Genomic DNA, 27,726 nt, shown 5'->3' on the forward strand with positions numbered 1-27,726 from the left:
GGCCGTCGATCTACCTGCTACCTTTTTATGGTTACGTTACCACGCACTCTCTTCTTTTTTTTCCAACCTGTTTTCTTGGATGATTTTCGAAAGGATTTCGAAAGGTTATTTGATTTCTTTTTCGGTTCTCGTTGGATGGCTGATTGCATCGCTGCTTTATGGTCTTTCTCACCCAATGCAGTCATAAATGCGTTTTTATTATTATTTGACTTTGGCCGCGGAGTTGGGGATAGCTAATGCGTATCCCTCTCTAAATGCGTATCCAAAAGTAACTCCAGTTTCCCTCCAATTTCATTTATTTGGGGGGTTGTTCACTAGCAAACATTGGATACAGATACTGAGACAAAATCAGAAAAATATCCAGATTCAGATACACGTGCAGCAGCTCTGAACGCTCTGCTTTCCTGACCTAAGATTTTTGACAACTTCTTGACTCCTCGGCGTCTTGTTTGTTTATCTTTCTCGGGGTTTGCTCTCCGCAAATCGTTTTCCATAAATATTTATAATTCCTTGGCTGATAAAACGAGTTCCTCGCAGGCAAAACACGTTTTCCACGCGTTTACCAGGAACAGAGGAACCTTTTCACCCAAATCTCCTTGTGTGTTTGTCCCAATAAAATGAGTCGTCATGCTAGTTTTTCTTCGTGGTCACCACAAGTGCCTTTCTCTCTGATTGATTATTTTAATGGAAAGTAGCACAGTAGCCGCAGGATCAGCAAAGGATTAGCCTCCACGGTAGCCAGTCCAAATATTTGCATATTCGAGCAACTATTTGCATTGCTCTTTCCCAGAAATCCATCAATAACTCTCCGATCTGACCGCAATTTGTCCGAACAAAAGATCCTAGATAAGTAGAAATCATTTATAAATGTCCTGGACAGAGATTTCGTAATATTAATGATCGGTCATTTGCCAGTGAGAACTGTCCTGTAACAATTTCTGTATAGATCTTCCAGCCTGTTTCTGTTTTGATAGGGATCACTGCGATTAAGACTGTGAGTTTTATAAATGGGTTTTACGCTCAGGAGTTGGTCAAGAAAAGGTTTAAAAACTATATTTTGTAAAAGGAATATCATAGTTGGGGAAAAGGTCCTCTTAGGACCTTTTATATTCTGTAGTTCATCTACTGTCTCTCATTCTTGAAATATACAAATTTCCTTTTGGTATGCCTTTTAAATTCCAAAAAACATAACGTACCTCCCTTTCTTCTTAATAATTTGTTAATAAAACCCTCCCACAAAAAGTGTTTAGGTCGAACCCTTGAAATATCCTTAACCTTAACACACCTGCCTAGCAAAATTTTAGAAATTGCGGTCACAGTTCCGTGAACTGTACAGTTTTTATGGTAATTTTCTTTTAGAATCGAGAATGTTTGAAATATATCTTACGGCAATTTCGAGCGTTACTTAGCCGCCTGGTCATGCTCGCTGAACATTTCACCCCCACCGGAACACGTGGCACCTAGAGCTTACTTTTTAGTTCCAATATAGTTTCCTATATAGAATGGGATATGGGATATCTTGGCCCTCCTGCTGGGGTGAAATGGACTGGGTGTGCTGAGGCGATAAGACGCGTTGCATTCGAAATGAGTGTAACGTATATTTTATACAAGATGAGGACGTTGAGGTTTCGTTAGATACCAGATAGTGTTTTACCGACCGCGACCTTCGACCCCACCACACTGATAATATTTGTCCAAGTTCTTATCGGTGCAGTGTGGATTGTCGAGAGCATAATGGTAAGCTACTGATAAGATCCCCCGGATCATGGACTAGCTCAACCAGCATTAAGGTGTCTAATCAACTGAATACCTTGAGTGCGTCTTCTATTGCCCGCACATGTCACGACAATCCTTTAGGATCTGCCCTCATAATACAGGACACTTGAACAGCACGTCCTGGGAAGAAGCACTTTTCCACCTCTTTTCTACGCCCTTTTTCCCCGTGTTTGTGTTGACACAACCCATATAAGCGATATAGTCGCCAGGATATCCTGCTTTGGGAGGAAATTACTTAAAGGGATCACGAACTCCTTCCCCCTTTCGTTAAAAACTCCTTGAGTTGTTTATGTTTTCAGGCATGACTGCAACCGAACGCCAGTAGAATTCTCAAATTTGTTATAAAGTGTGTAAATTCACGTTGCTTTTCTTTCGGAGGGAGGGTGTGTCCCATAAACAAAAAACGGAACCACAGGGGAAGGTTCTGTTCGAATAGGAGATGATGCTGCCTAATCGAACGATACGAACGAACGACAAACGATCTTTGCCTTTTTTGGGGTGATTGCACTCCAGGGACCCCTGGTCCTAGCGGAATCCTACTTTTTTTTACCCATTTTTTCCATGAGGTTTTGTGAGGAAAAGCCAAGAGGTTTTCCCATTATTTCGTCGAGTGCAAAGGGACAAAGCAAATGATGTCTTTAGTCTCTGGATCTGACTTCCAGGGTTTTGTTCGATTCTTTGTTTCCGCTATAATTGGATTTAAGCAAATAATATAAATCTCATTTTATTGCTTTGGGTAGTGTAATTTAATTTTTTACGATTTTGCACATAAATAAAGAGGGAAAACTTAAATTTGCAGCAAAAATTACCAAAAAAAGAGCCAAAAACTTGAAGTCTAATGTAACGGATATTTAAAAAACCGATTACTATGGTAACTTCCTAATAAAAAGGTTTGGAAAACGAACGTTGTAACGGTGGCCTATATTATGTGCAATTCGGCCCTTGGCAACGGGAGGAAAGTGAAAAGAAACTGTGCCCCAAATCCCATCAGGCCGCTCGCCCCCTTGCTCCATGCCCCATGGGCAGCCAGAAATCCAGTTTGAAGCCAAACTGAAGCCAAAACATTTATATTTTTTTTTATCTACTCATCGCAGTGAAAAGTACAGCTCCACCGATGCAGCAACAACAAACAGAACGGAGCCACCACGAGGAAGAAAGAGCATTGGGAACGAGCAACGAGAGCGAATCGAAGGGAGAGTATTAGGAAACAAGCCGACTTGGTATGCTCTATAAACAAACTATTTTATTCGTTAAAAAACGGAGCTTCAGAAACTATAACTAACTCTTTTAAAAAATCTAAAAAAATACATAGCAAGTTAAGATTTCGTGAAACCCGAAGAAAGTGCATTACCCATTCGACAAATCCTCGAAATAAAATCCTATCAAGAACCAACCACACCATCAGTCCCTATCTCTTTCGCTCCCCCATTCTTAATGCAGTTACCCCCTCCTTTGGATCATTTTTGAATTCGAGGGTTGCGGCATAGAGAGCGCGAAGCGTATTCCCTCGGAGCTGCCAACTCTGCGTGGTGGTTGTTTGACGTTTGCTTTTGCTCGCCTCTTCGCTAGCTGTTTATTCCTCTTCTCGACCTCGTCCCGATCGGTATAGCCCAGTGCGCAGTGCGCTATATATTTTTTGAAATAAGTTAAATAAAAACTGAACGAACGTTGATATTACAACGCTGAAAAGTTGTATAAACCAACTACGGATCGCACAGTGCTGATAGAAGGCAACAAGTCGCAGCAGTTCCCCAGTGCTCCCTCAAAGAGACACATAGCCCCGTAACCCACCAGAGTGCAGTGCAGTTCGAAAAGAATCTTCTGTATCCAATTGGTTAAATAAGTGCAAAGCCATTCAAACATTTGTTTATAATTACTCGATAAGCAATTGTGAGATACAATTTCACTTTTAAATCAAGTGCAAAACGCAGAATAGACTGCCACAACACACACTCGCAAACCCTCTCGCAGCCACACACATTGGCTTGGAGACCTCGTATCCGTGTGTGTGTGCGTGCGTTGGAGACTGTTGCTCTCTCGCTCCCGCTCTCGCTGGTGGAGCAGCCCGAAAACAAAGATTTTGGCGCCAAAAGTTTGACAGCTCGCTTTGGTGTGCGATTCGCAAACAAGTGGCCCCAAAACAGAGAGTGTAAAGCAGAGATACGGATACAGAGATACAGTCAACATGGTTAGTGCACGCGTTCTGAATCCCGTCATGCTGAGTGAGTTCTGCAAGATAGGCACCAGCCCGGCTGTTAGTCGCAACCTTCCCTGCGGCCGTCAGATAAACCGCATCAAACGTGACCTCTTCGGCAGCTCCAGCTCCACCTCGGAGAGCAGCACCAATAAATTGTAAGTCCAGCAGTTGCATCTCCCTCAGGATTTGTCCAAAACTAACTTAAATTTTATTTGAAGGCCCTTCAATGCCGAACTGGAGCGCCACCAGGAGATGGCCACGCAGAAGTGGGGATTCGATTTCCGTGCCGGCTGCCCCTTGGCCGAGAAGTCGCCCTTCGTCTGGGAGCGCGTCAGTTTCCAGGAGTCGAGCTTCGCCCCGGAAATGTACACCCTTACCCGTGCCGCTCACGTCCGACCCGTGGAGAGCAGTCCCAGCGACATGGACACCCTGCTGAACGAGCGATCCGAGCGCGAGAACTTGGGCTCCAATCTGGTCAACTCGTCGCTGGAGTCCAACACTGACAACGATTCCTGCTACGACTCACAGGATGAGTCGCTAACGGGGCGATTGTCCAGCAACATTGCCTCCACGTCCTCGACAGTCCTGCGCAAGCGACAGCCAAAAATCACAGGTGAGTCTCGGACGAGGGTTGATGAAAGCCACTAGAGCTTGACGGTTCCCAGGGTCAGGCTTGATTGCACTCCGATATTCGTTATTGGATCGTTCGGTCCTGTTTACTTTTAGTTCCCAAGCAATTACGCTTGTAGGCGGTTACTGGAAGTTTAGCTTTTGGTCTTAACCACCACTTTTGCACTCAAAAGGATATTCCATTGTCCCTTTGTGGGATCTATGGGTTGTAGGCGTAGCTTCCTCCAACTTAAACCCTAAATTATAGCAATTAGTCCACGCTTTATGGGAGATTTATTTTCACTAAAAAGGGTTACGATTTCCAAAGCTGGCCGCAGCTGTTTCTGCACCTCATCTCCCCACAGAGCACTGATCTGATCCTCGGCTGCGCGGGGGTTGGTTTCACAGATCGATCGCATGCGGGTCGCTGGCTGGGCTGCATCTATAAATGCCAACAGCTGTGACTCCGCTTCGTCTATGAGGCCTGACCTCATTACAGAAACAGGGAGAGCCCTGGGAGGGGGCTGGAGATCGGCTTTCAATGCACCACCATCCACAGAGGCCTTATCAAGCCTCCCTTTGATTGCTTTGTCCTCCGCTTGGCAGTTGAAAATTCTCTTTTTTAAGTAAGTGCCACTCGCAGCACATGCATGTGTAATTACAATCATAAAAAAGTGTCTGTTCCGGGCATTATAAATGCACCCGCATCGCAGTGTCCAGTCGGTCGGGAAGCCTTTAAAGCCTCGCCTTGCTGTACTTTGGCTGGACTTTTCCAGCGTGGCCAGCAAGCTAGAGAGCGTGTAATTTATGCAGCTATGCAGCCGCCTCTTGCTTTCACTTGCGCCTACCTGAGAAACCGGCTGAAGACCGACTGTCTGGCTGCCGTCTGGCATTTGTTTTTGCTACCCTTGAATGCGGCAGGCTCTGCAACCCCCGGCAAGGATCAGCGGCTGCCGGCCACGTGCCACAATCTAGGGATCTGCCCAAAACCAAAATCAAAATGTGCAAAAACAGGCGGCGCCTGCTGTTTTCAGGATCAATGACATGCGAACAGGGGAGACTAGAGACCGGGAGACCGGGAGACCGGAAGTGCAGCAGCTGACTTTGATTTAACAATTTGACGTCATAATAACGCCCATTTTGTGTTCTTTTTGTTTTGCAGAGTTCATGAAGGAGCGCAAGAGGTTGGCCCAGGCTCCCAAGAAACTATCGCCCGCAAAACGCCTGCGCACCAGCTCGCCCAGCTCCTCGTCCGCCACCGGATTCGGGTTGGCGCACCTGGGGGCCATGCTGAAGCGTCCGCGCCACAACTAAAGTCGCTGGTTCGCTGGCCCCACCCACCGAATTGCAATTGTAATATTATTTTTATATTTTTTTTATAAGCCACTGCGATTGTGTAGTATTTCCTAAACTTTTATTACGAAGAACCTTTTTATGCAGTGCAAGGGCGACAGTTGCGAATATTAATCGTTAGTCTTCAATTACTCGTAACCAGTAATTAGTTGTAAGCCACGTCGTAAGCTCGGGATAAATGAAACTTTCTAGATTTCTTTAGTGAGAAATGCCATAAACTAAGTGATTAGTTCTTAACAACCAAAACCCTGATGAACCAGAAGCGGAAAAGAGGAGTGGAGCAGTGGAGGAAGGCGAGACCGCAAGCTAAATGGAATTAGTCTCAAATATCGTGAAGCCAAACAAAATTTAACCTTTATAACGAATGAAATACTAACTTACTATAACTTTCTGGCAACTTTTGCCTGTGAAACTCTGTATTTTGTATAGCAAAATTCATCTCTGTTCTGTTTTGCCAGTTTAGGATTAAAACTAAAGTTAAAACATGAACAGAACAGACATGAATTTTGAATTGAATTCTAAAGGAGCTAGAACGACGCCACAATCGGCTTAAATTAACTGATTGTGGCCTTGTTTTTTCGTCCACCTAAAATTAATTCCTTAATTCGACCAGTGAAAGAAACGAAAACGAAGCTTGAATTGTTTTTTTTGTGACAATTCGTGATCCTTTGGCTGAAAGTTCACCAACATTTCAGCGAAATGAACACGAATTGGCGCGCCCTCAGCTCTTAACCGGCGGTAAAAATGCATTTTATGATTTGCTATGATCTCTGGGCAAATTATAGGATCAATTTTGCCAAAAACTATCATGTACAAATGCTAGCATACTTTACTATACACATAGGCAGAGCCTATCCTAACCAACGTTTATACAAAGCATCTATTTGTAAGGCATAACTAAGAACAAATCCAAAGTATTCTCCTAATATTTATATGTATAGATATTCTATGTATAATTAGGTCATAAACAACGCATTCTTCAATAAAATTACAAAAAAGGCAAAAAGCTCTCAGTTCTCTTAAAAAACACACATAATTATTAAATGTTTGTTATTAAATCCCAATTCATATTCATTGATTTGCTTTGGTTGTAGCATCAGTAGTTGTATGATATAGTTTAATATCATTAATTCTGTACACTTCCTAATTAGATTTGTTTTTTTTTGCAATAAATTGTTTTGATTTTTTAGTCTGTAGTAATTGATGTCTTTGTTTTATACTCAAAACCCATTGTTCAATATTTAGTTTTCTGTTTATTTCGATAAATTAATTTGATTTATTGCTTAGATCAAGTACATAAATATTATTTTTTATTCGCAACATTTTAGCTTTAACTAGTTTCCATTATCTAGCCGATCCGTTCTACACATACAAATATATATATTTCGGATATGTACAGGGGACTCCCGGTAAGTCGAATTCGGGGACTTCACTTCCCCGCCGCCTTCTCCTCCAGCTGGGCCTGGATGTGCCGCACGTTCTGCCCCCCGCCACCTTGGTTGTGCCGCTGGAAGAACGCATTGATGGAGCTCATCGACCGGTACTCCAGATTGTCGCTGACATGCCAGTCCACGCTGATGCTCTGATGCCGGCCCATCGGGTTCCGGCTCCTGGTCTCGTTGTACTTCTCCAGCAGATGCAGCAGACAGTCCTTGGTGGTGTTGGCCGCCTCCTCCAGGTTCACGGTCTGGTGGGTGTCCGGCAGTCCGACGGGGACGTCTCGGCTCATTTGGTTTATCCGGAACTTGGCCCGCCGACTGCTGGCGGATTCGTTCATGAGTTGGTGGTTCGAGGTGGCGGTTGTGCTGGTACTGGTGCTGGAGCTGCTTGTGCTGGAGATCACCTTTGAGGCGGTGGTGCTGCTCCTTTGTACATGCTGGCTGGTGGTGCTTCTGGCATTCGAGCTGGTCATTGTATTCACGGTGGATTTTCGGGTTTGTGATTGGACTTGCGACTTGACCGAGGAGCTGCTGCCATTTCTCAGCTTCGGGGTTTCCTCAATGGACTGCTGCAGCCTGACGGACAGCGAGCTGATCTTGGTCTTGCCCTGGCCATCGTCGTAGCTCGTCTGGCTCTGGGAGCTGCTGCTGGCCTGGCTAAGCAGTCCTCCCCGGGCTGTGGGCCTGTTCCAGCTGCTGCTCGTTGTGGTTTTGCTCGTCCAGCGGTTGCCTTCCTGCGTGGTCTCACTGGTCTTGCTGGAACTGCTGCTGGCGGGCGTGACAACTGGAGCGACTGATGGAGTTGGAGGAGCTGTACTAGACTTAGGAGCTGCTGCCGCTTCTGGGGTGCTGCTGTTGTTGTTGGCATCTCCCAGCTTGGTGTTGATCTGCGCCAGCATGAACAGGTGATCGGATAGCTTCCGTATTTCGTCCGCCAGGTTGACACGCTCTCCGGAACTGCGACGACCCAGGAGGTAGGTGGTGTCCGAGTTCCGGCGGTCGAAGGTGTGCAGGTAGCTCTTCATGCTTCGCTGCTGCTGGGCGGTGGACTGGCTGCCGGAGAACTCATCAAAGTTTTCATTAAACAGGTGCTGCGGCGTGGGAGTGGCCGGGCTGGAGGTGGCCACCGTGGGGAACAGCTTCTCCCGGGACTCATTGATGGGGGTGGCCAGTGACCGCGGACTCTCGTTATCCGCACTACGGGCCTCCTCCTCCTCCGGCAAGTCTTCTCCTCGCTCGTCATCGGTCATGGTGGCAATCGATTCGCAAGGCGATGGAGAACAAACTGGAAATATTAAGAGACCTCTTAGAAGGTGTTTCTGGAACTACAAAATATTTAGTTCACATAGAGATGGATTAGGTTTGTTAGAAGACAGTGGGGTTATTGTCAAATACAAGTTTACAGAGAGGTTAGTGAACATGAAGTGCTAATTACAGGTAATTCACAAGAATATCATGCTTATGAGGTTTGTAAAGTGGTTCTATGGTTATCCTAAGATGTGTTTGAAGTAGTGTTTAAATATGATAGTGAAACAATTTACGAAAAGCTTCTAGACTATTTTTTTAAAAACTTTAACTTGATCTAAAATTTTTCTTCAAAAATTTTAAACCAATTAGTTATAAATTTATAAATATATATCAAAATAGAGTTATTATCCTTCATCTATCATCTATGTTTTACTAATCCTGGCACTAAAAAATCCCCCTTAAGGACAAATCACAAATGAATATGAATCTGACTTTGGAATTTGACTGCGAAACTCTGTGGATGATGGATTGTCGGAGCTGGATGTTGGGCTTACCTGGCTGGAAGACCAGAGACTGTGGCTATGTGTGTGCTGATCTAAACCTGAATCGGGGATCGGGTGGACTCTGAGGGAGCTTTTGAGTTTGGGAATGGAAGTGGAGAGGAATTTTGGGATTGGGAGTTGAGGAAGTTTAAAATTTGGTTTCTTGTCTCACAGAAACTATAGAGAAGTATCGTTGTGTTTGAATTTGAATTATATTTCGGATATATTTTTCATGTTTTTCAGTTTTTTTTTGTCAATGGCTGTCATTATCACAGTGTCAAAATGGTTAATGGAGCTGGAGAATCCGCTATAAGGATGCCCAGTCACTCTTCTTAAGGCTACGGTTACTTAAACATAAACAACAGTTCTAGCTGGCAAGCTGGCCTCCTCTCACTTGCCTCTTAAAAAGCGCCACTAAGGACTTTATAGAAGAGATGGGGTTAACACAGAGACAGAGACAGAAACAGAAGATAAACAGAGAGGGGCAGAGAGAAGGAGCGAGAAGGAGCTGGCCAACTTGGTCCACATTCAAGTTAAGAACAACAATTAGTTTGACAAGTTAATCGTGTAATATACAATGTTGATCCGGTTGCAGGATGCAGTTGCAGATGCGGACTCATCCTCACTTGCCGTGGATGAGGGCGTGTCGGTCGCGCTGTCGCTGGGATCCGTACTCACCTCGGGAGGAGGACATGCTATCCGGGCCGTTGGTCCGCCGAGGATGCGGATAGCTGGTCTCGCTCAGGGGCGCAATCACATTGCCCTCCACGTCGAACACGTACGGGCTGTTCGGATGCGTCTCCCAGCGGACGATGAAATTCTTAAGATTATCCTTGGTGGCGTCCAGCTCTTTATTCTGAGGAAGGAGGGTAAGATCATGGTTAAAATAAAGGGCCTACAGCCAGGAGGTAGTATCACTTTAGGTACCTCATGCTCGCCAACATTACAGAGCTTGGCCAGCTCTTCGTCCTGCTCGCTGTCCTCAACTTTGTGTGGCGCCTTTTTCTGTTCCTCTTCCGGCTCCTCGTCGTCATCGTCCTCAATGGTTTCCGTGGATTCCTCCGAGGACTCCTCTGAGGTTACTGTCGCCGGAGACTCTGACTTCAGACGCGTCTTGGATGCCGAGGAGGTGGCCTTAGTGATGGGATTGGCGGAGGCGGCTGCCGCCGGACGCTGTTGCAGCCATTTGTGCTTCATGCACTCGGCGGCTGTCATGCGGGTGCTGCGGGGGAAGGGCAATTCAAATCAAGATGATGAAGTCAGAACCAGACTCTAATTAGGAGGAAATTTCAACTACCACCCACCTGAGGTCCTTTGCCAGCAACTTAGCTATGAAATCCAGACACTCCGGGGATATGCCATTGAAGCACTCATCCTCGAAATCGTACTTCGCAATGGTTACATTTGACATTGTTTCAATGTCGTTCTCACCCATGAATGGCGAGAGTCCTGAGATGCTGCTCCATGTAGCATGCCACACCGCAACGTATCATGTGTGTGTGTGTGAGTGGGTTGGGGTAAGTGGGCGTGGGGGTGTGGCAAAGTCAATAAACATGAAATGTAAAAGCAACGTAAGTAGAATAAATAAAAACACAAACCAACACTTAATTAACTAAATTAAATTTGCCCACACTTCCTTCTTGGCAAAAAAGGAAGAAATGAGGAGAGATATATGCAGGAGCTACCCTTTCTGATTATTATATTTTCAGATGGTACAAAATTTTTAATTGGTTTTCTGCCACGTAGGCAACCCTTTACATATGAGTAGGGGGGGTTTTGATTAAATTTCCAACTGCCGGAGTGCAAATTGTTCGAAAATATTGAGTCTGGCTAAGCACACCTCTTGAGACAATTAACTTTTAATTCCTTGGAAAGATTTTAATGCAGTACACTGACAGTGAGTGAAAATTGACAGTTGATAATTAAACTTACAGCACATAACAAATAACTCCGACACTCCACATATCCGTGCCATAAGAGATGCAGTCAAAGTTTACAACCTCTGGGGCCACAAACTCAGGTGTGCCGAAAAGTACCTGGAATAGCCATAATATTTTGGTTGAGTTTTTATTCGACAAATATTTGCTTGGGTTAAATAATTACCCTGAGGCGCTTGTCTGGATCGAACTTGCGGGCCAGACCGAAGTCAATGATCTTGATGCGATTGCCCTTCTGTGTGAGTACCAGAATGTTTTCGGGCTTCAGGTCCAGGTGGATGATGCCATTCCCATGTATGAAGGCCATGGCCTCACAGACTTGGCGAATAAACACTCGGCAGACCCTTTCGGTGAGGACGAATTCATCATCTACAACGCGATCGAACAGTTCTCCACCCTCAATGCTGTGAATATTTTTCAAATTTAATCCAGAAATTATAAAGGATGAAAGGACATGCTTAGATAGTAAGAGTCAACAACCAACAAGTAACAAAAGCATGCAAACTCATCAGCAGAAGCCAGGTTATCGCCTTTCAATTAGTCTCTCCACCTCATCGTTAACCATTATTCTATAGATTGGGATTTAGTTACCTTACCTGACCTCTCACTAAACTAGTTATGTTATTTACAAGAATACCGATTGCTCTGCCAGAACACGAAAATCAGATAATCCATGAACATCCATCCGCCCGAGTGAGGGGCATCAACTAACAGCATGCAGATTGCAATCGGAGGGAATTATGTTCAAACACTCGACAAATGTCATCAGAGATTTGCTTTTTTGGATGTCCATACAACATCTCGTACAATGCAACACAAAACTCTCCCATCCATCAGATGCTCATCAAAAAAATTCCGACAAAAAAAAAATAAGAGAAACTGTGCATTGGATTAGTGTTTCTCCTGGTTTTTTTTTATTTAGACCGGTCGTTAGTTGGTGCACTTCACTCCGAAATCGACTAAATTAAAAATTCATGTGAAACATTTCATCAGTGAAATGGATATGATACCTCCCTAAACAAAGACTATTCGGGTACTCGAATCTAATTGGTAATAGAAACTCTTTCAATAACCAAAATATCGTACAACCAATTGAGTTTAAAGAGCCTGAATTTAATATTTACTTTTTTTAACTTTACAAAATCCATTAGTCGAAAAGCAACATCCTTGTATCCTTTCAATTAGGAAAATCGGATCAGGCTTATGAGCAACAGATTTGAAATATTTACGATGCAATGTGGACTATGCAATTGGAATTCCGTAACAAAACAGGCACATTGTTATACTCTGGCTATTTCAGAAACTTGATTGTTTTAAAAAGTTCACAGACTGAGAGTTTCAGGAGCAACAAGAGCTGCTTATGCAATGCAGTTTTCCTTGAAGCCCAGAAGTGCGTTATGGGGGAACATTTTCTTCTCGGCAAAATATGTTGGCCATAGTTCAACATTCTGTTATGAATCCTGCCAAGGAGTACTAGGCAAGTCAACAATTAACTTTTGTTTCTGGGTGGTAAAATGACAGCAACAACTAGGAGAGAATGTCCTAGAAAGTCATAACAAGTCCTTACAAGAACAACACCGTACAAACTGTCAAACTGCAGTTTCCTTGTTTTGTTTTCAAAATTAATTTAAGTTGACAAAGAGTTTTTCGGGTGCTCTGTCTGCTCATGAAAATGAAATTGTTTCTTGTTTTGTATTCCCGTCGGGGGGTAGGCCGAGAGGTGAATGTGGGTCAAGGCCGTTGACTAATCAGCGGGCTAAAATACCTGCTTCAAATGTTTTTATGGGCCATTAGAGACCCTTAACCCATGTCAGAATTCATTTTGCGAGCCAAGAACTTTCGCGAGGCAAATAAAAGTTGGCATAAATTTTTGTATAAGTACTATGGAGTGCGAGAGGGACAACCTGTTGCTTAAGGCTTTTCCTTTGGAAAATTGTTCCCTTTTTCCGATTTCTCGGTGTGTGTTGGTGTGTGCCAGTGTGTGTGTTTCTGTGGGAAAAGTTTACTACTTTACGATAATGTGCGTACGTGTAAATCGCATTTTATGCACATTCCCACTGATTGCAAGATATTGTGTCCCCGGCGACAATGTGGCAAACAACAAAGGACACAACAAACTCAACGAATAGTGTAGGAGAAAGGATATAGCTACATAGAAAGAGATAGAGTATATGGTAGTTACACCCACGAGACTGGGACAAACAAAATCAACACATTCATATTGGGTATTGGCCGTTGACGGTCGGGGAAATCATCCTTACAGTTCCAGGACGACGCACATCATTTTCTGATATTCGTATGCCGCGTACAATTGTATAATGAGGTGATGCTGCAATGAATTCATAATCTCCACCTCCCGCTCCACATTCCGCTTGTCCTCCCGCTTCGGAATCGGCACGAATTTCGCCGCCAACTGGAGCCCGTTCGTCTTGTCCTTGCACTTGTACACAGTTCCGAATTTTCCGCTGCACATCCACAGGGGGGTAATATCGATTAGTAGGATATCGTCCAAGGGTCCTGCGATCAAGTCGCAGTCGTACACTTACCGTCCCACCTCGCCCAGGACATCGTAAAGTTTATGGGCATCGACGTTGCGATTTATGGTCACATCGCGCATGGGAAACGCCGGCTCCAGGACTGCAAATAAGAAAGTTTAACGAACTTAGTAGGTGCTCTTAAGGCATTAAACGGCAATGGTAATAACTGTTTTTTATCATTCTATCAAAGTTAATCTATTGGAAGAAATGAAATAGCAAAACTATTTTTTAGTAGGTCTTTTTACTGCCCTCCTCTTATCAATAGTTTTAGCTTAAAGTCCACAAATTGACTGGCCATGGATGGGTTATATAGTCCCAGAAACATTTCGTTCTGATTAAGCCCTCAACTGTGTGATTTGATTAGATTTCTAGTTCCTGGACACTCAAAACAACAACTCACACATCCAGCTGCACAAGTGGTTGGACTGGAAATATGGCATTTCAATCACTTTTATTGTCCTGCGTCCTCCTGTCCGTCCTACATTTTCTGAATGCATTTAATATCGGCTATTATGGGTCCCCGGGAGTCCTCCATCGACTGCTCAACAACAGTTTGTGCTTGTCACATGTAGTTCAGTTCACAGGACATATTGGAGACAAGTTTTCTTTTTGTATTCAGGGGGAAACCCTTTTCAAAATTTGATTCGTTGTTGCTCTCGTTTTCTCCCATATAAAGTATGTCTGCAAGTTGGCAAACAAATAAAAATGACTTCATTCAATTGAATTTGTGCAGGGAGGCACCGGGAGCCAGGGCAGCCGTATGGAATGGGAACAACAACAGTGACGAATGGGAATATTGTGACAAATATGGATGCACAGAGAGAAAATAAGAGGAACTATTACTATAAAGCCTATATTTGAGAATCAGAAACATTTGATTCTTTGGGGAAGAGACTTCCAAAATTTCAATCCACAATTATAATTTATAAAAATTATTAGAATATTTCTTTCAGTGCCGGCATATGAAAGTTTTCCTGGTTTGGTCACCAAGTTTCATACAATTACGTTGCCAGAGTTTCATCTTGACATCTGACCACAATAAACCCTGGAGATTTGCCAGGAAAATGAATGTCTGAGCACTTGTGTTTGAAAATTCGCAATTGGAATTATTGATAATCTGTTAAAGGCTGGCGATAAAAGTTAGTCGGTCGAACTCTTAGTTAGTTGCTTCTTCAACTTTTGCCCATCCATTTGCCTATGATCTATTTTCTGTCATTTTCGTAGCAGCTGTCCCATTAATATGTAAATGGCGCACATAAGTATGCTAAGGAAAACACGATAAATCTTTAAAATCAAAGGCAATGCACAGCAGCCTTTGGCAAAAGACTTTTCAAAATCGAAAAGGAGGCGGCTAGCAGAGGGGCATGGTGTGGCAAAAACTTGGCAAATTCAAAGTGAAAGTTGAGCGTCTTCAGTGAATAGAAACGAAGGATGAGTGACTTAGTGTGTGTGAGTTCTTTTGCTTTCTGGGTGTGCGTGTGTGCTGCGAGACGCTTGTATGCATTTTGCTGCGATTGCCGAGACTTGACGCCTCCCTTTTAGCCACGCCCCCTGGGCCCCTTTATCCATATCTCGTTTAAACGGTTTTTGCGCAAATTTATGCATGTCTGCCGAAAGTGAGTGTGCGAGTGAATGTGTGAGTGCATTTTGAGTGCACTCTGCCAATAATGCGCACAATTTAAGTTTCGGCAAACACTTGCATTAGACGGAGAAAATTGAAGAGGGTCCCCCATGGAACGAAAGTTGCTGAAAAGTTTCAAACTTTTCGGCCTCATAACTCGTAAATCATAGTTCATTGCATCGCCGAAAGGCAAATCGCGAAATGCAAGATACAGTCTAACTTTTGTAAAACGAACATTCCATGTTTAGTTGAATAATTCAGTCAGATTAAGGGCTAAACATTCAAAATAACAACTCTATGAAAATTGTTTGAAATGGTGACGTAAATTAAAATAAAAGGAAAATTATGGATTACCATAAAGAGTTGCCAAAAATGATAAAAGTTTATCTGTTTTTCGCTTACCGCTTGTCGCTTTCAACATGAGCGTAGACAAGTATTCATACATTATGCACAAACACCCACTCATATTCATACTCACACCCACACCTGGCTGGGAGTGCAGGTAGCTGGTAGCTCCCATTCATTTCCTGGTTCGAGCTCATGAATAAATGAATTTATATCGAGTCTGCTTGGCATTTGCACTGCACTGCGTACTTTCCAGCGCTTATCCAAAAGGAAAATGCAGGGACAAATGTGGCAGTTGGGGGTTAACGAGAGGGCCATATGCCCATATGCTACAGACCACTATGCTACAGACGAGGTGGGCGTGGACGTGGCTGTGGCAGCAACCGTGGCTGTTGCTGTGGCTGTGGCACATCTACCCCAATGCACAAACCAAATGCAATCGAAATTGGACTTGAGTCGTTTGAAGTGTTTTCGTAAATCAATTTCAGTTCCATTAAGCTGCAAGATGTGCATATAATACACGGATCGATGGCAGGGAAAGCGGTGAGTATATGGAAATATATGCTCCGATTTTTTCCAGGTGAGTATATGTATATATTTTGTAAAACTTTTTGGGGAAAATATTAACCATTAATTGATTCAATTTAAGTATATATTCAAGCTATTATGAGGCTTTTACGGCAGTAATTGAATATGCGCAAGAAGCATAATGCCAATTGATAATCATCCATTATGAATCAACTTATCGAACATTATTTTTATTGGCTGGGTGGCTGCCCAGGCAATGGCATTCGTCTGGAGTTGCAATTCTGTGTCAGACAACTCTTATCGTGAAGCACTTTCAGCGTCTCTATGTCTATATCCTCGATGTATCCTTCACCCACTAGGATCAGTGAGTGTGTGGGGGTCGTGCTTCCATTGAAAGTGCAACTCGTTGCAAATTCAATTCAAAAAAACTTTATCAAGTTAATTTATGCACAATATCAATAAAAAGTGGCCGGGGTAGTGAGGGGGGAATAAATTTCGATAGATATACTATTCTATAAGTAGAGGGAGTTGGAAATAGTATATTTGCACTTTTCATTCAATAGAGTGCTCCTACTGCTGCTGCTACTGTTCCTGCTGATGCAAAATGGCAAACGATTTTTTGTGCCAACGATGGCAATTTTTTCTGATATGAAAATCAGCAAATTTTTCTTTGATTTGCCTTTGCTCCGGTTGTCAAGTCCGCAAGGATGAGACAGTCCCCAAACTCCTTCCACATTTTGGCAACTGTTGCCAAGTTTGCCTTGACTTTGCCTTCAGATTACTGCCAAAAAAAATGGAATAAATGATGATGGAAAATTCGAAGGTAGGAAATGTTATCCCCCAACTCCTTTATCCATCGATTTGGAGCTGCAATTTGTTGCTGGCATAAAATTATGTAATGTCTTTAATGAAATTTCTTTTAATAACACAATTTAAGGCCTCAACAAATTCAAACTGTTGCACATCAAACGGAACGCATGTCAATGTGCCACACATTACGTAGCCACAAAAAGTGGGAAAAAATGAAGGAAAATACCACAGCCAGACGTCGGCATTTTAATATGAGTGCCTCGCCAGCATGAGAGTCTTGCCTGCATTCGCTCATTGTTTATATTCGCTTTTAATAACACTTTTTTTATGCGACCGACTTAAGCACCGCCATATTCCTCGCCGGACCCCTGAATTATGCCGAGCTTTTAATGGCAAGGCCAGACGGGGAGGTCCTAACAAGTAACACATATTTTCCGAGGACACTGCCGCTAAGATCAACTTGAAAGCTGAGTAGATCTTAGTCTCTGTTCAATCAAAGGACATAAGAAGTTTAAAGTTTATTACAAGCCATCCTTTCATGTCTCAATTATGAAGAGTGTTTCTTGAAATCAGCCATCAATTAAAATTAAATCCCTGCATCCTACAAAGTGACAAATTAATTTATTTTGAGATAAATTTTGCATAGGCTTTAAATGCTTTTATTTTTGGCATTTTAAATAAACATGTTTCCGGATTTCCTTTTCATGGAAAACGAAAACTGCAATGAGTGTGTTCATGGCTTTTGTAAGTATATATTTGTCTAGTTATTGTTGCCAATGATGATACGGCTGATACCGGATGATGATGATGCTGCTGTTGCCGGAATGCCGGGATGCCTGTGCACTTTAATCAGCCTAAGTGCCCGGTCCCAGGCCCGAGAATGGGCAACTACAGAGCTACAGATGGATGGCTGTAAGCCTGTGGTGGGAGAATTAAAAAAATGGCAAAAGTTTGCCTTGACTGCAACTGTGACGACTACGGCTACGGTGCCATTCCAAATTGGTTATTTCAGAGAACTTCCCACACATACGGCATGGTCATGCATAAATGCAGAGGGAAATGAGTGAGCTGTGAATAGTCTCTGGCACATGCGACATGAAAGCTAGGACAAAGGATTCTGACTCTGATTCAGACATTCCAGATGCACAAAAGGCCAAAAGTTTAGCCCAAAACTTGAGTCTCTCATTAGTGTGTTCGCTTAGCATCTAGACTGTTATTCTGATCCTTGTCAATACAGATCTGATTGGGGAATGTGACACACAATTTATTTCTTGCAATCGAGTGGGCACGTTAGATGCTAAATGCCCGCCGATAACGAATTCAATAAATGATAAATGACAAGCGAAGGTTGCGGAATTAAATCCAATTTTTTGTCAGTTGTTTTAAACAAATGTTTTATGGGCTCAGCGAGCAGGGAACAGATGATAGGAGACAAATCAATAGCAGCCTTGTATCCATTTATTTTTACATGCATAAGCATATATCCGTATTAATCCTGGCGCATATCTATATCCAATGTTTCGGCAGTATCTCAACAATGGCAATTCATCTTCATCATATATTTTTTTTGTTCTGCTGATGTGCCTGTATGCGAAGCGTAAATCCGCTGCGACAACGTTCGTCCTCAACTTTGTTATTTTTATACTTTTTTTTTTCTGTATTTTTGCATACACACGAGTGCGGAAAAGCGAGGGAAAAATGAAAATCGTTATGGAAAAATGAAAAGTAATAATCAGTGTGGTTGGGGACCTTGGGCGTTGAGAACTGAGACAAGTCCCTCGTCCTGGATCCCGGCCATAAAGCTCTCGGTCTTCTCTAATGCAGTGACACACTAACAACCCAGAGACAGAGAGAATTTTCACGGCTTTTCCCTGCCAATTTCCCGTTTATGCAGCATACTTTGCGGCGCACTTTAATTGGGCAATTGCCATTCAAAATTTATGCGTCCTTACTGGCAGGGCTTCTAGTTATTTTTTTGTCGCGAGGGTTGTGTAGCTCTCACATCGTCAATTTACTCGGGGTGATGCAATTTTATTTTATTTCATTTAATTTGCCCGTGCTGTCACCAGCTTTGACACAATGAAATTAGCATTAGAAATTTGTATGCATGTGTCGTGTCCTTGCCCTTTCCGGTTGCCGTTTCGTTATATATATTTTTTTTTATCCTATTACCAGCCTCATTCAATTGGAATTTTCATTTTCGCTTATTTTAATTTTCATTTAGCCATTTGGGGCACGGCTAAGCGAGTTATTTCTATGCATTTCAATTATTGTGGCGCAAAAGTACTGGCCCTCCTCAATGTTACGCATACGCCGTGTGTGACGATGATATTTGCTGTTTGCTCGCATTTCTTGAATTGCTTCTTGCCAACGCTTTGTGGCATCTCTTTTCAACACCCACTCCCCTTCTCTTTCTTTCTCCTCTACCTTTCCCGCTCTTTGGCTATCCCTTTACACATTCATTACGCTGGCTTTTGTGGGCACCCACATAATCTCCGCTTGGCTGTATGGGTGAGCTTTCGCGCTTATAATCAACACTGCCATTCGAGACTTTTCCCAGGGATGAGTACAAGTGAGTGTGTGAGTGAGCGTGTGTGTTTTTATGGGAATTTTTTCCATTCTGTTTTCCTTTTTAATCACCAAAAGTTGAGATGACGGAAAATGCTTTAAGGCCAGTAGAGTGCCACTGCAACGTCACTGCATCGGCAGCACTAAAATTTAAATCTCCGGCAGAACTGCCAGCAAAAACGCTGCTCCGGCAGCCTGCTAATTGATCGATGTGAGCACAGCAATTTCAAGGCAATTCCAAAGTTCAACAATGGGCCAAAGGACATCGGATGGAGACTGCCGACTGCAAAGATAAACACAAGCCAGTGCAGGGGCCAGGATATGGGCCAAACCCAATTTTTTTTCAGCAGAGAGAGAAAATGGGTAGGACAATTGAGTGACACAAGAGTTTTACTATAGGAAGCTCATCAATTAATACAAATATTTTAACCCTAATAGGTTGTCACATATTAGAATATTTAATTTTTTCCAGGACTCTGACATTTTTCCTCTATTTTTTTTTCACACTTGTCACCAATCGATAGAGCAAAGGGCAGGACGAGATCTGTCGCTGCAACTGCAGCTTCTAAATGTAAAACAATTTCAAGCCAGACTAACGATGCACACCGCAATGAACTCATTAAAACTTTCTAACCAGACGGCAATGGCAACGCAGTGCCACACCAAAAGTGGCACGACGAGGCGCGCACGAGAATTCTAAACTGTTGGATTTCTAAACTGTGTGCGGCGAGTGTCTCAAAAATGGGAAAAGAAGCCGATGCATTCGGTGGCAACAGCGACTCAACGTTTAATTAATTTAATGAGCGACGTGTGGCAGCCACAGACACGTTGTGCTATCCCGTTCATAAATGGCTTTCAACCTCCATCCGTTTCCTGTGCCATTTTCAATGGAAAATGTTCCTGGTTGAGTTTCTTACAAGAGAGGGTAAGATATTAGGATAGGAAAAGTGAAACATAAATATTATAACTACATTTTTTTATTATTTATCTTTCTTACAATAAGTTAAGGCTTAGTTGATTAATTATTTCAGTCAGTAATAGTTATAACTCCTAATCATATCCTATCCATATCATATCCATATCCAACTAGTTTTCGTAAAATCCTGGCCATCGATAGCCGATTTGGTGTGATGGCCGTTAGTGGCTGTGGAGCGACTAGTTAATTATTGCCACTCGATGGCATCTCGCCCAAAAATGTATTAATTTATGAGCTGCCTGCTCAAAGGCCATGCCATTGGCAGTTGCGTGGTATTAGGTTCGCTCTTTGCCATCAAAATTTCAAATTTCCAGCATATGCTGGGGAATTTGGAGTAAAATTGAGGAATTTAAAAGGCAGATGCTTTAGATTAAATCCATCGACCACAAGCACTTTGGGCCAAAACAGCTGCCAAAACAAATGAATTAAGAGGGGAGGAAAAAGAACAGTCTGTGTAGAGATACTACCATACTATTTGCCAATTTTTTTCCCGCCTGGTAAAAAAATATCTATTTCCCGTGTGTGTAGGCCAATGGTCGCATAAATCAAAGGCGGAGACCGAAGTCTGCGAAAAACCAGAGGCAATAGTACAGTGCGAAAACACATATTTGCACTCAAATCGAATTGCATTTGTTTGGGGGCATAATTGAATCACAACTGTAAATTGCAGACAATAGAAACTGGGCTAAAAATGCCGCCATTCTGGCCGGAAGTACCGCTTTCACATGCCGCTCTTTGGCCATATCCCGGGTATATAAACAGACCACGACACATGCACTGGGGGCGTGGTACTGCCCATAAATAATTTGCCAGCTGGGTGAATTAGTTGCGGCATCAGCAAGATAAATCAATTAACGGCCAGCAAACAAAGTAATTAATCAAGAAGCAGGTTTTTAGTTAGTTACACAGCACCTACATCCGTCCACCGAATAAAAGCGAGGTAATTGAAAGGTCATCGATTCAATGACAGCCAGTTGGTGGCTGTTCGCACGCGCTTCTGCCAACAATTTGTTAAAATTTAACGCTTTATTTACTGCTCGACTGTCTGATGTGGTATCCTGAATCGCACCAGTGTACCCCACCAATGCACCCCATGCCCCACTTGCCTCTTTTGTGCTGACACGTATGTTGGACGTACAGCGTACCTGCGCTGCAGTACAATGTATCTGTATCTGCAGTTGTATCTGTATCTCTAGCGTGTCCAGGCTGAGCGACAGTTTGACATTTCTAAATAAAGTTTGCACTTGCCAAGCTATGTGGCAACAACGACTACACACACACAGTGGATACAAAGGGGCACAAATTAAAGGATAGTCACCCACGGTGGCACGTTTGACAATTTAATGGTGTTGAGGTTATTTATACAATACGCTCCCTTCTAGTGCTTAAATATTCAGTGACCAGGCCACTGGCCAATGATGTGCTGAGCAGTGGGTTTTAAGGACACGTTTTCTAACTTAAAGCACTCTTTCTGACTTTTGGCGGAAAAGCAGCTTAGCTTGGCCAGCAATTACTTTTAAGCCCCGATTTCGGAGGTCCTTGATGCTGTTTTAAAGCCTAGCGATTCTCAATGGTTGATGGGTACTGATGGTAATGCATTTAAGTCACTCCCTATGGACAGTGAATAGACAAGACAGCTGCCAACAGTCAACAGGACTGAGGGACTTCAGAGAGCTAAGGATCTGAGTGCTCAGACCAATATTATCTGGCTGTGGGGAGCTAACCAACGCATTACTCTTGGCCCGGCCAGAACGCACTGCCAGTTACAGCTACAGTTTATTGCCTTTCATTTAATTTCAGTCTGAATTAACGATCTGTTTGGCCACATAAAGGCGATTACCGAGAGGGAGATACCGCATTTTAAATGCAGTTACTGGGCAACAATTAAATGAGGCCCCACATTCGCAATAATCTACGTGTAAGTAATACCAGTAACAATTTTAAATTAAAACTAAATAGCAGCACATCAAATAATACCAAACATTTGATTATGGGTCTTGATTAGCTTTGGGACCCCGATGTGACGAGTTGGATTTCGATATTGAAATATAGTTGGAGCCATAAATCAGACACAAAGGCATCTGGCTGGCAGAATTGGGGGGAAATTACAAAACGCAGCTGAAACCGAAATAAAGCACAACAATTTTGATGATGTTGACTACGTGGAATGCAAATGCAAATGAAATGACCTGCATGACATGCAAAGGCGGAATGCAAGGCTGCTAATAAATAAAAACATTCGAGTTCGGGCGCCGCAAGCATTTACATAATTTTGATTATTTTAGCTGGATGCGAGCAGCGTCCTTAGCCCGAATAACATTTTCCGTTGCCATTATGGGTGGTATTTTGGGGGTCTGGTTCTAGTTCTGGGCTGTTGGGCGAAAATGTTGTGCATTATGGAAATTTCCGTTTGTCATTTTGGGCGCGAAGTGTCTACATGCAAATTGAGTTGCAACAAGCAGCTCGCCCGTCTCTTTCTGCCTAGCATATGGCCCTCTCTCTCACTTGTTTGTTTAGTTTTGCATTTGGCAAATGCAATCTTAACAAGACTTCCCTGCCGACAGTCTGCCAGTCTGACAGCCTGCCCTGCCAATACATTAAATTTCAATTTTAATTTGTTTAGCATGCGGCATTCGGTTGCGACTCCACTCGCTTCTATTCTTCTCGGGACCACATGGCGTATGCGTTATAATCGTACTCCTCACAAACAAATACATATGTGTATAGGTATGTATGTATCTGTGGCACTCACGACCAGTCTGCATTTTTAATGCCACCATTCTACCTGCAGCTGCGACCCAGACAACTGCCGGAGATACTTTTGCATTAAAAATTGAAACAACACTGAAGGCGAATACTGCCGGTGGAATAATATGGAATGGATTTTGGACATGTTTTGGGGCCAGCTTACGAATGTCCTTGTTGGGCCAAAAACAATATGTTAAGCTGCTCTCCGAGCAGCATTTTATGCGATTTTCGGAATTGGTTTGCTAAATGCCTTCGGCTGAATTAAATATTCTATAAATTGTTTTAATCCCCAGATATTCGCAAATAAAATTTCTTTTAATTTGGCTCCACCCAGCAGCACTCATAAATATTGGCTTTTTTCGAGTCTGTTGTCCGTTTGGAGGCAGGAGCATAAATTCTTAAATTTTGGTTACAAGCCAAAAATAAGCAACCGAACATAACCGCATTCATTCAAGCAAATTCAATATATTATATGGCAGTGTATTTATGGGATTTAGTTGCCAATGAATTGGCAAATTCAAAGAGCAACGAAAATAGGGAAATGAAAAATCGAAGAAAATCAGGAAACGTGAAATTTTACATAATTACTTGACAAATAGATAAATGATGAAAATTGCATCTCTGGCATATTAGCCAAGAAAACGAAATAGACCTAAGTGCATTTGTAGATAGCAGAGTACAGAGACCCCCGCGATGAGCCAGAGCCCAGGAATTCGCAACGTCAACTCAAGTGAATATCAACGAACGACCTTCAACATGAAATGCGACGTAAAATAAATTTATCTCAATTATATATATGTATCTAAAAACCTATATATGTGTAGACTCTAGAGATATATGGGGAGAGTAGACGATCCGATCCTATCCGATCCGACCCGATCGGACGGACGGACGTTGAGTAACTTTTCTGAAGACCGCCAGTGAGAGATTCTTTCGGTCTTCTTGGCTGTTTGTTTTACATTCACCTTGGCAGCACAGTACGAAAAATCAAAAGCAAAATACACATTTATTTTTGAATATTTTTGGTTAGCAGAGGCGGCGTAAAAAAAGCCAAGAAATGAATAATGTTTCCCAAACAGGCGAAGCCCAATAGATGGAACGCCCAATTGAAATTCATGGCCCAGTACACAGTATCTGTACATCCTGGCCAGCCTCCACTGTATGCAGGCAGAAAATTGTTCTTTATGTAGAAAAATGTATATTTCGCTCATCTAATGACGCCAGAATCCACATTTTTATGCAGATTTCTTGTATAAATATTTATACAATATCGGCGTGCTTTGTCTTCCTTCTCCGCAGGCCGATTATCTGAACTGCATTTAAAATAAAATAAGATAAGCATCCATTTGATATGTGTTATTAAAGTTTTCTATAAACAAGCGAGAGGCATGAAAAATATTTAAACATTTTTTTTGAAATGTTCATTAAAAAATCCACGTGTGTGGTTTGGCAATTTCCGCTGAAAATGCTTTCATTTCCGCTCCGATTAAAGTTTGTCTTTTTTTGTGCAAATCCGATACACAAGATTTGCCATAATTGCCAAGACAAACTGGGGAAAGGAAATTGAGAAATCGGCTTATGGGCCATTAGCACATAATTCAGCTGAGACAATCCTGGCAACACACAGCAGAAGCAGAACATGCCTCCGACAAAAAAGGTGGGAATTTGGCCAGAAAAAGGTTGGCCAATCGGTCAGGTTGCCACCTTCGCCACAGGTAGACAAGTATTTCCGTTTGTTGTTATTTGCCAATTTGGGGAAAAAGTGCCTGGCAAAACGAGAGGTGTAACCCTTTTTTTTTTCTTTTTCCATGCCCGGGTTGTATGGCACTAAATCAGGGTGCCTCTGTGGATGGCTTCCTTTTTGTGGAGTCGTGTTACGCGTTTGGTATTCCTTCCTTTTTTTGCGAAAGTCTGTCTTCCGCTTCGGGCGCCTTTCATTTTTGGAATCGCCCGACACTCAACATTTTTCATGTTATATGCATTTGGCCAAACGCCTTGGGCCATATACCCCTTAAACCATTTCCTGCGGGCCCAACTACTTGACACTTCCTTTTTCCTCTTAGAAGTTTTTTGGGGTTTGCGGGTTTTCTTTGTCTTTTGGGTGTCTAAGCCACTGTAGACACAGTTGCCACAGTTTTTCTTTTTGTCGCACTACCAACGTTCATCTGATGTGACATTTATCCTTCATCGTCTGCTAGTCCTGTTTTTTTTTTTGTCCTACTGATTCCTTTTAGCTTTCATTTCGGCTTTAATACGAAAACCCAACCAAAAAAATAAGGAAAAGAAAATTATTTGGCCTCTCTTTTGTTTTATGCGTGAAATTTATTGTTTCTGACAATGGAAACGGCGTCGCAAATGTTTCCTGATCGCAGTACGCCTTATCTGGACACCCTTTTTGGGACCCACCCACACAGCCACCAGAAAGCCTCCCCCGAAAAAAAATACAGTCATGGCTGGGCATTGTCGTATTTTATTGAAATTCATGTATTTTTAAAAGCCCCCTACCCATGGGATGCGGCTCTAAATCGTTTAAGCATTTGTTTCTCCCATTCGCAGCTTGATTTCGCACAGATCCATTTTGCAGTTGTGTTCCGTTCCGGTTTGTTTTTTATCGGTGCATAAAAGTTAATGTTTTGCATCAGTATCAGTATCAGTTTCAGTATCGGTATCATGAGCCGAAAATGTTTATTGTTTTGGCCCCATTATTAAAGCGTAGTTAACGGATAACAACTGGGCTCACAAAAAACAGCTGCTAAGCCATAGATTTGTGATGATTTGATTTGTCTATTTGCAGTTTCTGGTTCGGGGATTTCATTTCGGGGAAAACCCAAAGAAAGAAAATACCAATAACACAGCTTAAAGAGTTATCGTTTGTAATCTCTTAAAAAAGAATATATAGAGGGTATAATGATTGCGAATCACCGATTGAGCCGTTTGTCGCATTTATCAGGACCATACAATATATAGAATATTGTGTACGAGGTATAGATAAACGTAGACAGTGGCTCTTATCGCGTATACGCAGTGTTGCCTATATAGAAGTTGGCTTTTTTTGAGAGCCCTTATCGGCATTTTGACTTACCACCTTCCGGCTCTGAATCATCAATGTAGATCATGTTGCTGCGTCTCTTGGCGCCGATTTCCCGCAATCGTTGACCCGTTTTGAAGTTTTTTTTCAAATTTATTTGATTGACTTGCACTTGAGTATTTGTTTGTTTTATTGTCTAGCTTTGAAGTATTTGATGGGCTTAATTTTTATCTAGACGATTTAATGGCTATTATTTTTAATGTAGCATTTTGCGTTTCAACTACACTTGTTCACTGACGTATCGATATTCAAATATTTTTCAATATATTGTGTTTTTTGTATTTTTTTTGCGCACTTAAAAAATGGCACACACACTCACTAGCACACTTTGGTATTGTGCTTTCCTTTATTTATAGCTGGCGGCAGTGCACCACGTTGCGTATGCTTGATATTAGCGAAAAATTGGTTCGCCAGCGCCACAGCGAGCTATTGTGTCATCGCGAGCGAGCGTTTTGCCTCAAACTGTTTTGGCCTGGCCGCACATTATTTGATTTGAGCTGTTTTTCGCCTCAGCGCCGCGCCGCTGTTTCTGCCATTTCTTTTCTGCTATGCCTTTTTGCCAATACTATACTGGTTATAAGTGTGTTTTAGCTGATAATTGAGAGAATTGTGTAGGGTTATGGGTATGGATATTGGGTATGGCGAAGGTGGCCGGCACAGGCTCTTATTCTCCGATCGAGTCTCTCTCTCTCAGTCTCCTTCTCTAGCGAATGTTCAATACGTGTCTATAAATAAACAAACACAAGCACAAATAGAGCCACAAACCCTGTACAGCCTGTATAGGCTCTTGTATTTGTATTTGCGTTTGTCTGTTTGGTATAAAAATAAATTGCCGAGCAATTTGTATGGCCCGCTCTTTTTGGCTTGTCGCTCATTTTGCGGCTTGTTTTTGTAAGCGAATAAAAATCATTTTCCCCCCCTTTTTGTCGTTTAGCACATTTTCTACACAGTTCTTTGTCGTTTTGGCAACAGCCAGCGGCCGACACAGCAAATACGACATCATTGGCTGCTCTATACTATTTTTCGTCCTATTCTATTTCTAATGGTATATGTTAGTTTCCTATTTTTTCGCAACTTGTTGCCGATTCGCCGCCCTACGAATATTGTCACGTTTTTATTTCAAATACTTTCAAATCTATTGAGTGGATTTTAAGCTAATGGGAATTAAATATGTATTTGAGAGCTCTCCAATGCAGACATTTCTGTATTAATCGATGTGGGTGTTGTACAAACTATAAATTTTGCTTTCCAAAAAAAAAGAAATAATTTCCGCATGTTATTTATAGACTTTTAATAAATTCAGCATGAGCATCCCTTGCCACATTCCTTAGACTCGCCAAATCGTCCATTCAACATTTCCGAAACAAGTGCATAAATTCTCATTATATCTGCCACAAGTGTGAA

General features: G+C 42.5%; 2 protein-coding genes and 1 long non-coding RNA gene across 3 annotated transcripts; 2 read left to right on the forward strand and 1 right to left on the reverse strand.

Moving 5' to 3' along the window:
* Positions 1-3,278: 3,278 nt before the first annotated feature.
* On the forward strand, positions 3,279-7,132 carry LOC6496226. Its single transcript, XM_001960452.4, has 3 exons — positions 3,279-4,128; positions 4,192-4,586; positions 5,745-7,132. The coding sequence occupies exons 1-3, from the start codon at positions 3,962-3,964 to the stop codon at positions 5,894-5,896; spliced, it is 714 nt and encodes a 237-aa protein (XP_001960488.1). The 5' UTR covers positions 3,279-3,961; the 3' UTR covers positions 5,897-7,132.
* Positions 7,133-7,172: 40 nt separating this feature from the next.
* LOC6494347 (myosin light chain kinase, smooth muscle) lies at positions 7,173-26,874 on the reverse strand. The gene is made up of 9 exons (XM_001960454.4): positions 26,317-26,874; positions 13,648-13,738; positions 13,363-13,566; positions 11,268-11,505; positions 11,097-11,200; positions 10,469-10,621; positions 10,092-10,386; positions 9,843-10,020; positions 7,173-8,659 (listed from the first exon to the last, which is right to left on the reverse strand). The coding sequence occupies exons 1-9, from the start codon at positions 26,348-26,350 to the stop codon at positions 7,365-7,367; spliced, it is 2,592 nt and encodes an 863-aa protein (XP_001960490.2). The 5' UTR covers positions 26,351-26,874; the 3' UTR covers positions 7,173-7,364.
* LOC116654671 lies at positions 16,908-17,666 on the forward strand. Its single transcript, XR_004309839.1, has 2 exons — positions 16,908-16,955; positions 17,070-17,666. It is a non-coding gene; the product is annotated as an uncharacterized LOC116654671 (long non-coding RNA).
* Positions 26,875-27,726: the final 852 nt, after the last annotated feature.

This window comes from Drosophila ananassae, chromosome 3L (assembly GCF_017639315.1).
Source record: "Drosophila ananassae strain 14024-0371.13 chromosome 3L, ASM1763931v2, whole genome shotgun sequence".
NCBI classification, from domain to species: Eukaryota; Metazoa; Arthropoda; class Insecta; order Diptera; family Drosophilidae; genus Drosophila; species Drosophila ananassae.

Excerpts from the sequence above, each read along its gene's own strand:
- LOC6494347 (XM_001960454.4), bottom strand. The coding sequence starts at position 26,350 with ATGATCTACATTGATGATTCAGAGCCGGAAGGTG. Across the intron at positions 13,567-13,647 it reads GTCCTGGGCGAGGTGGGACG|CGGAAAATTCGGAACTGTGT; the intron begins GTAAGTGTACGA and ends GTGGATGTGCAG. Across the intron at positions 10,021-10,091 it reads GTAATGTTGGCGAGCATGAG|AATAAAGAGCTGGACGCCAC; the intron begins GTACCTAAAGTG and ends CTCCTTCCTCAG.
- LOC6496226 (XM_001960452.4), top strand. The coding sequence starts at position 3,962 with ATGGTTAGTGCACGCGTTCTGAATCCCGTCATGCTGAGTGAGTTCTGC. Across the intron at positions 4,129-4,191 it reads GAGAGCAGCACCAATAAATT|GCCCTTCAATGCCGAACTGG; the intron begins GTAAGTCCAGCA and ends TTTTATTTGAAG. Across the intron at positions 4,587-5,744 it reads GCGACAGCCAAAAATCACAG|AGTTCATGAAGGAGCGCAAG; the intron begins GTGAGTCTCGGA and ends TTTGTTTTGCAG.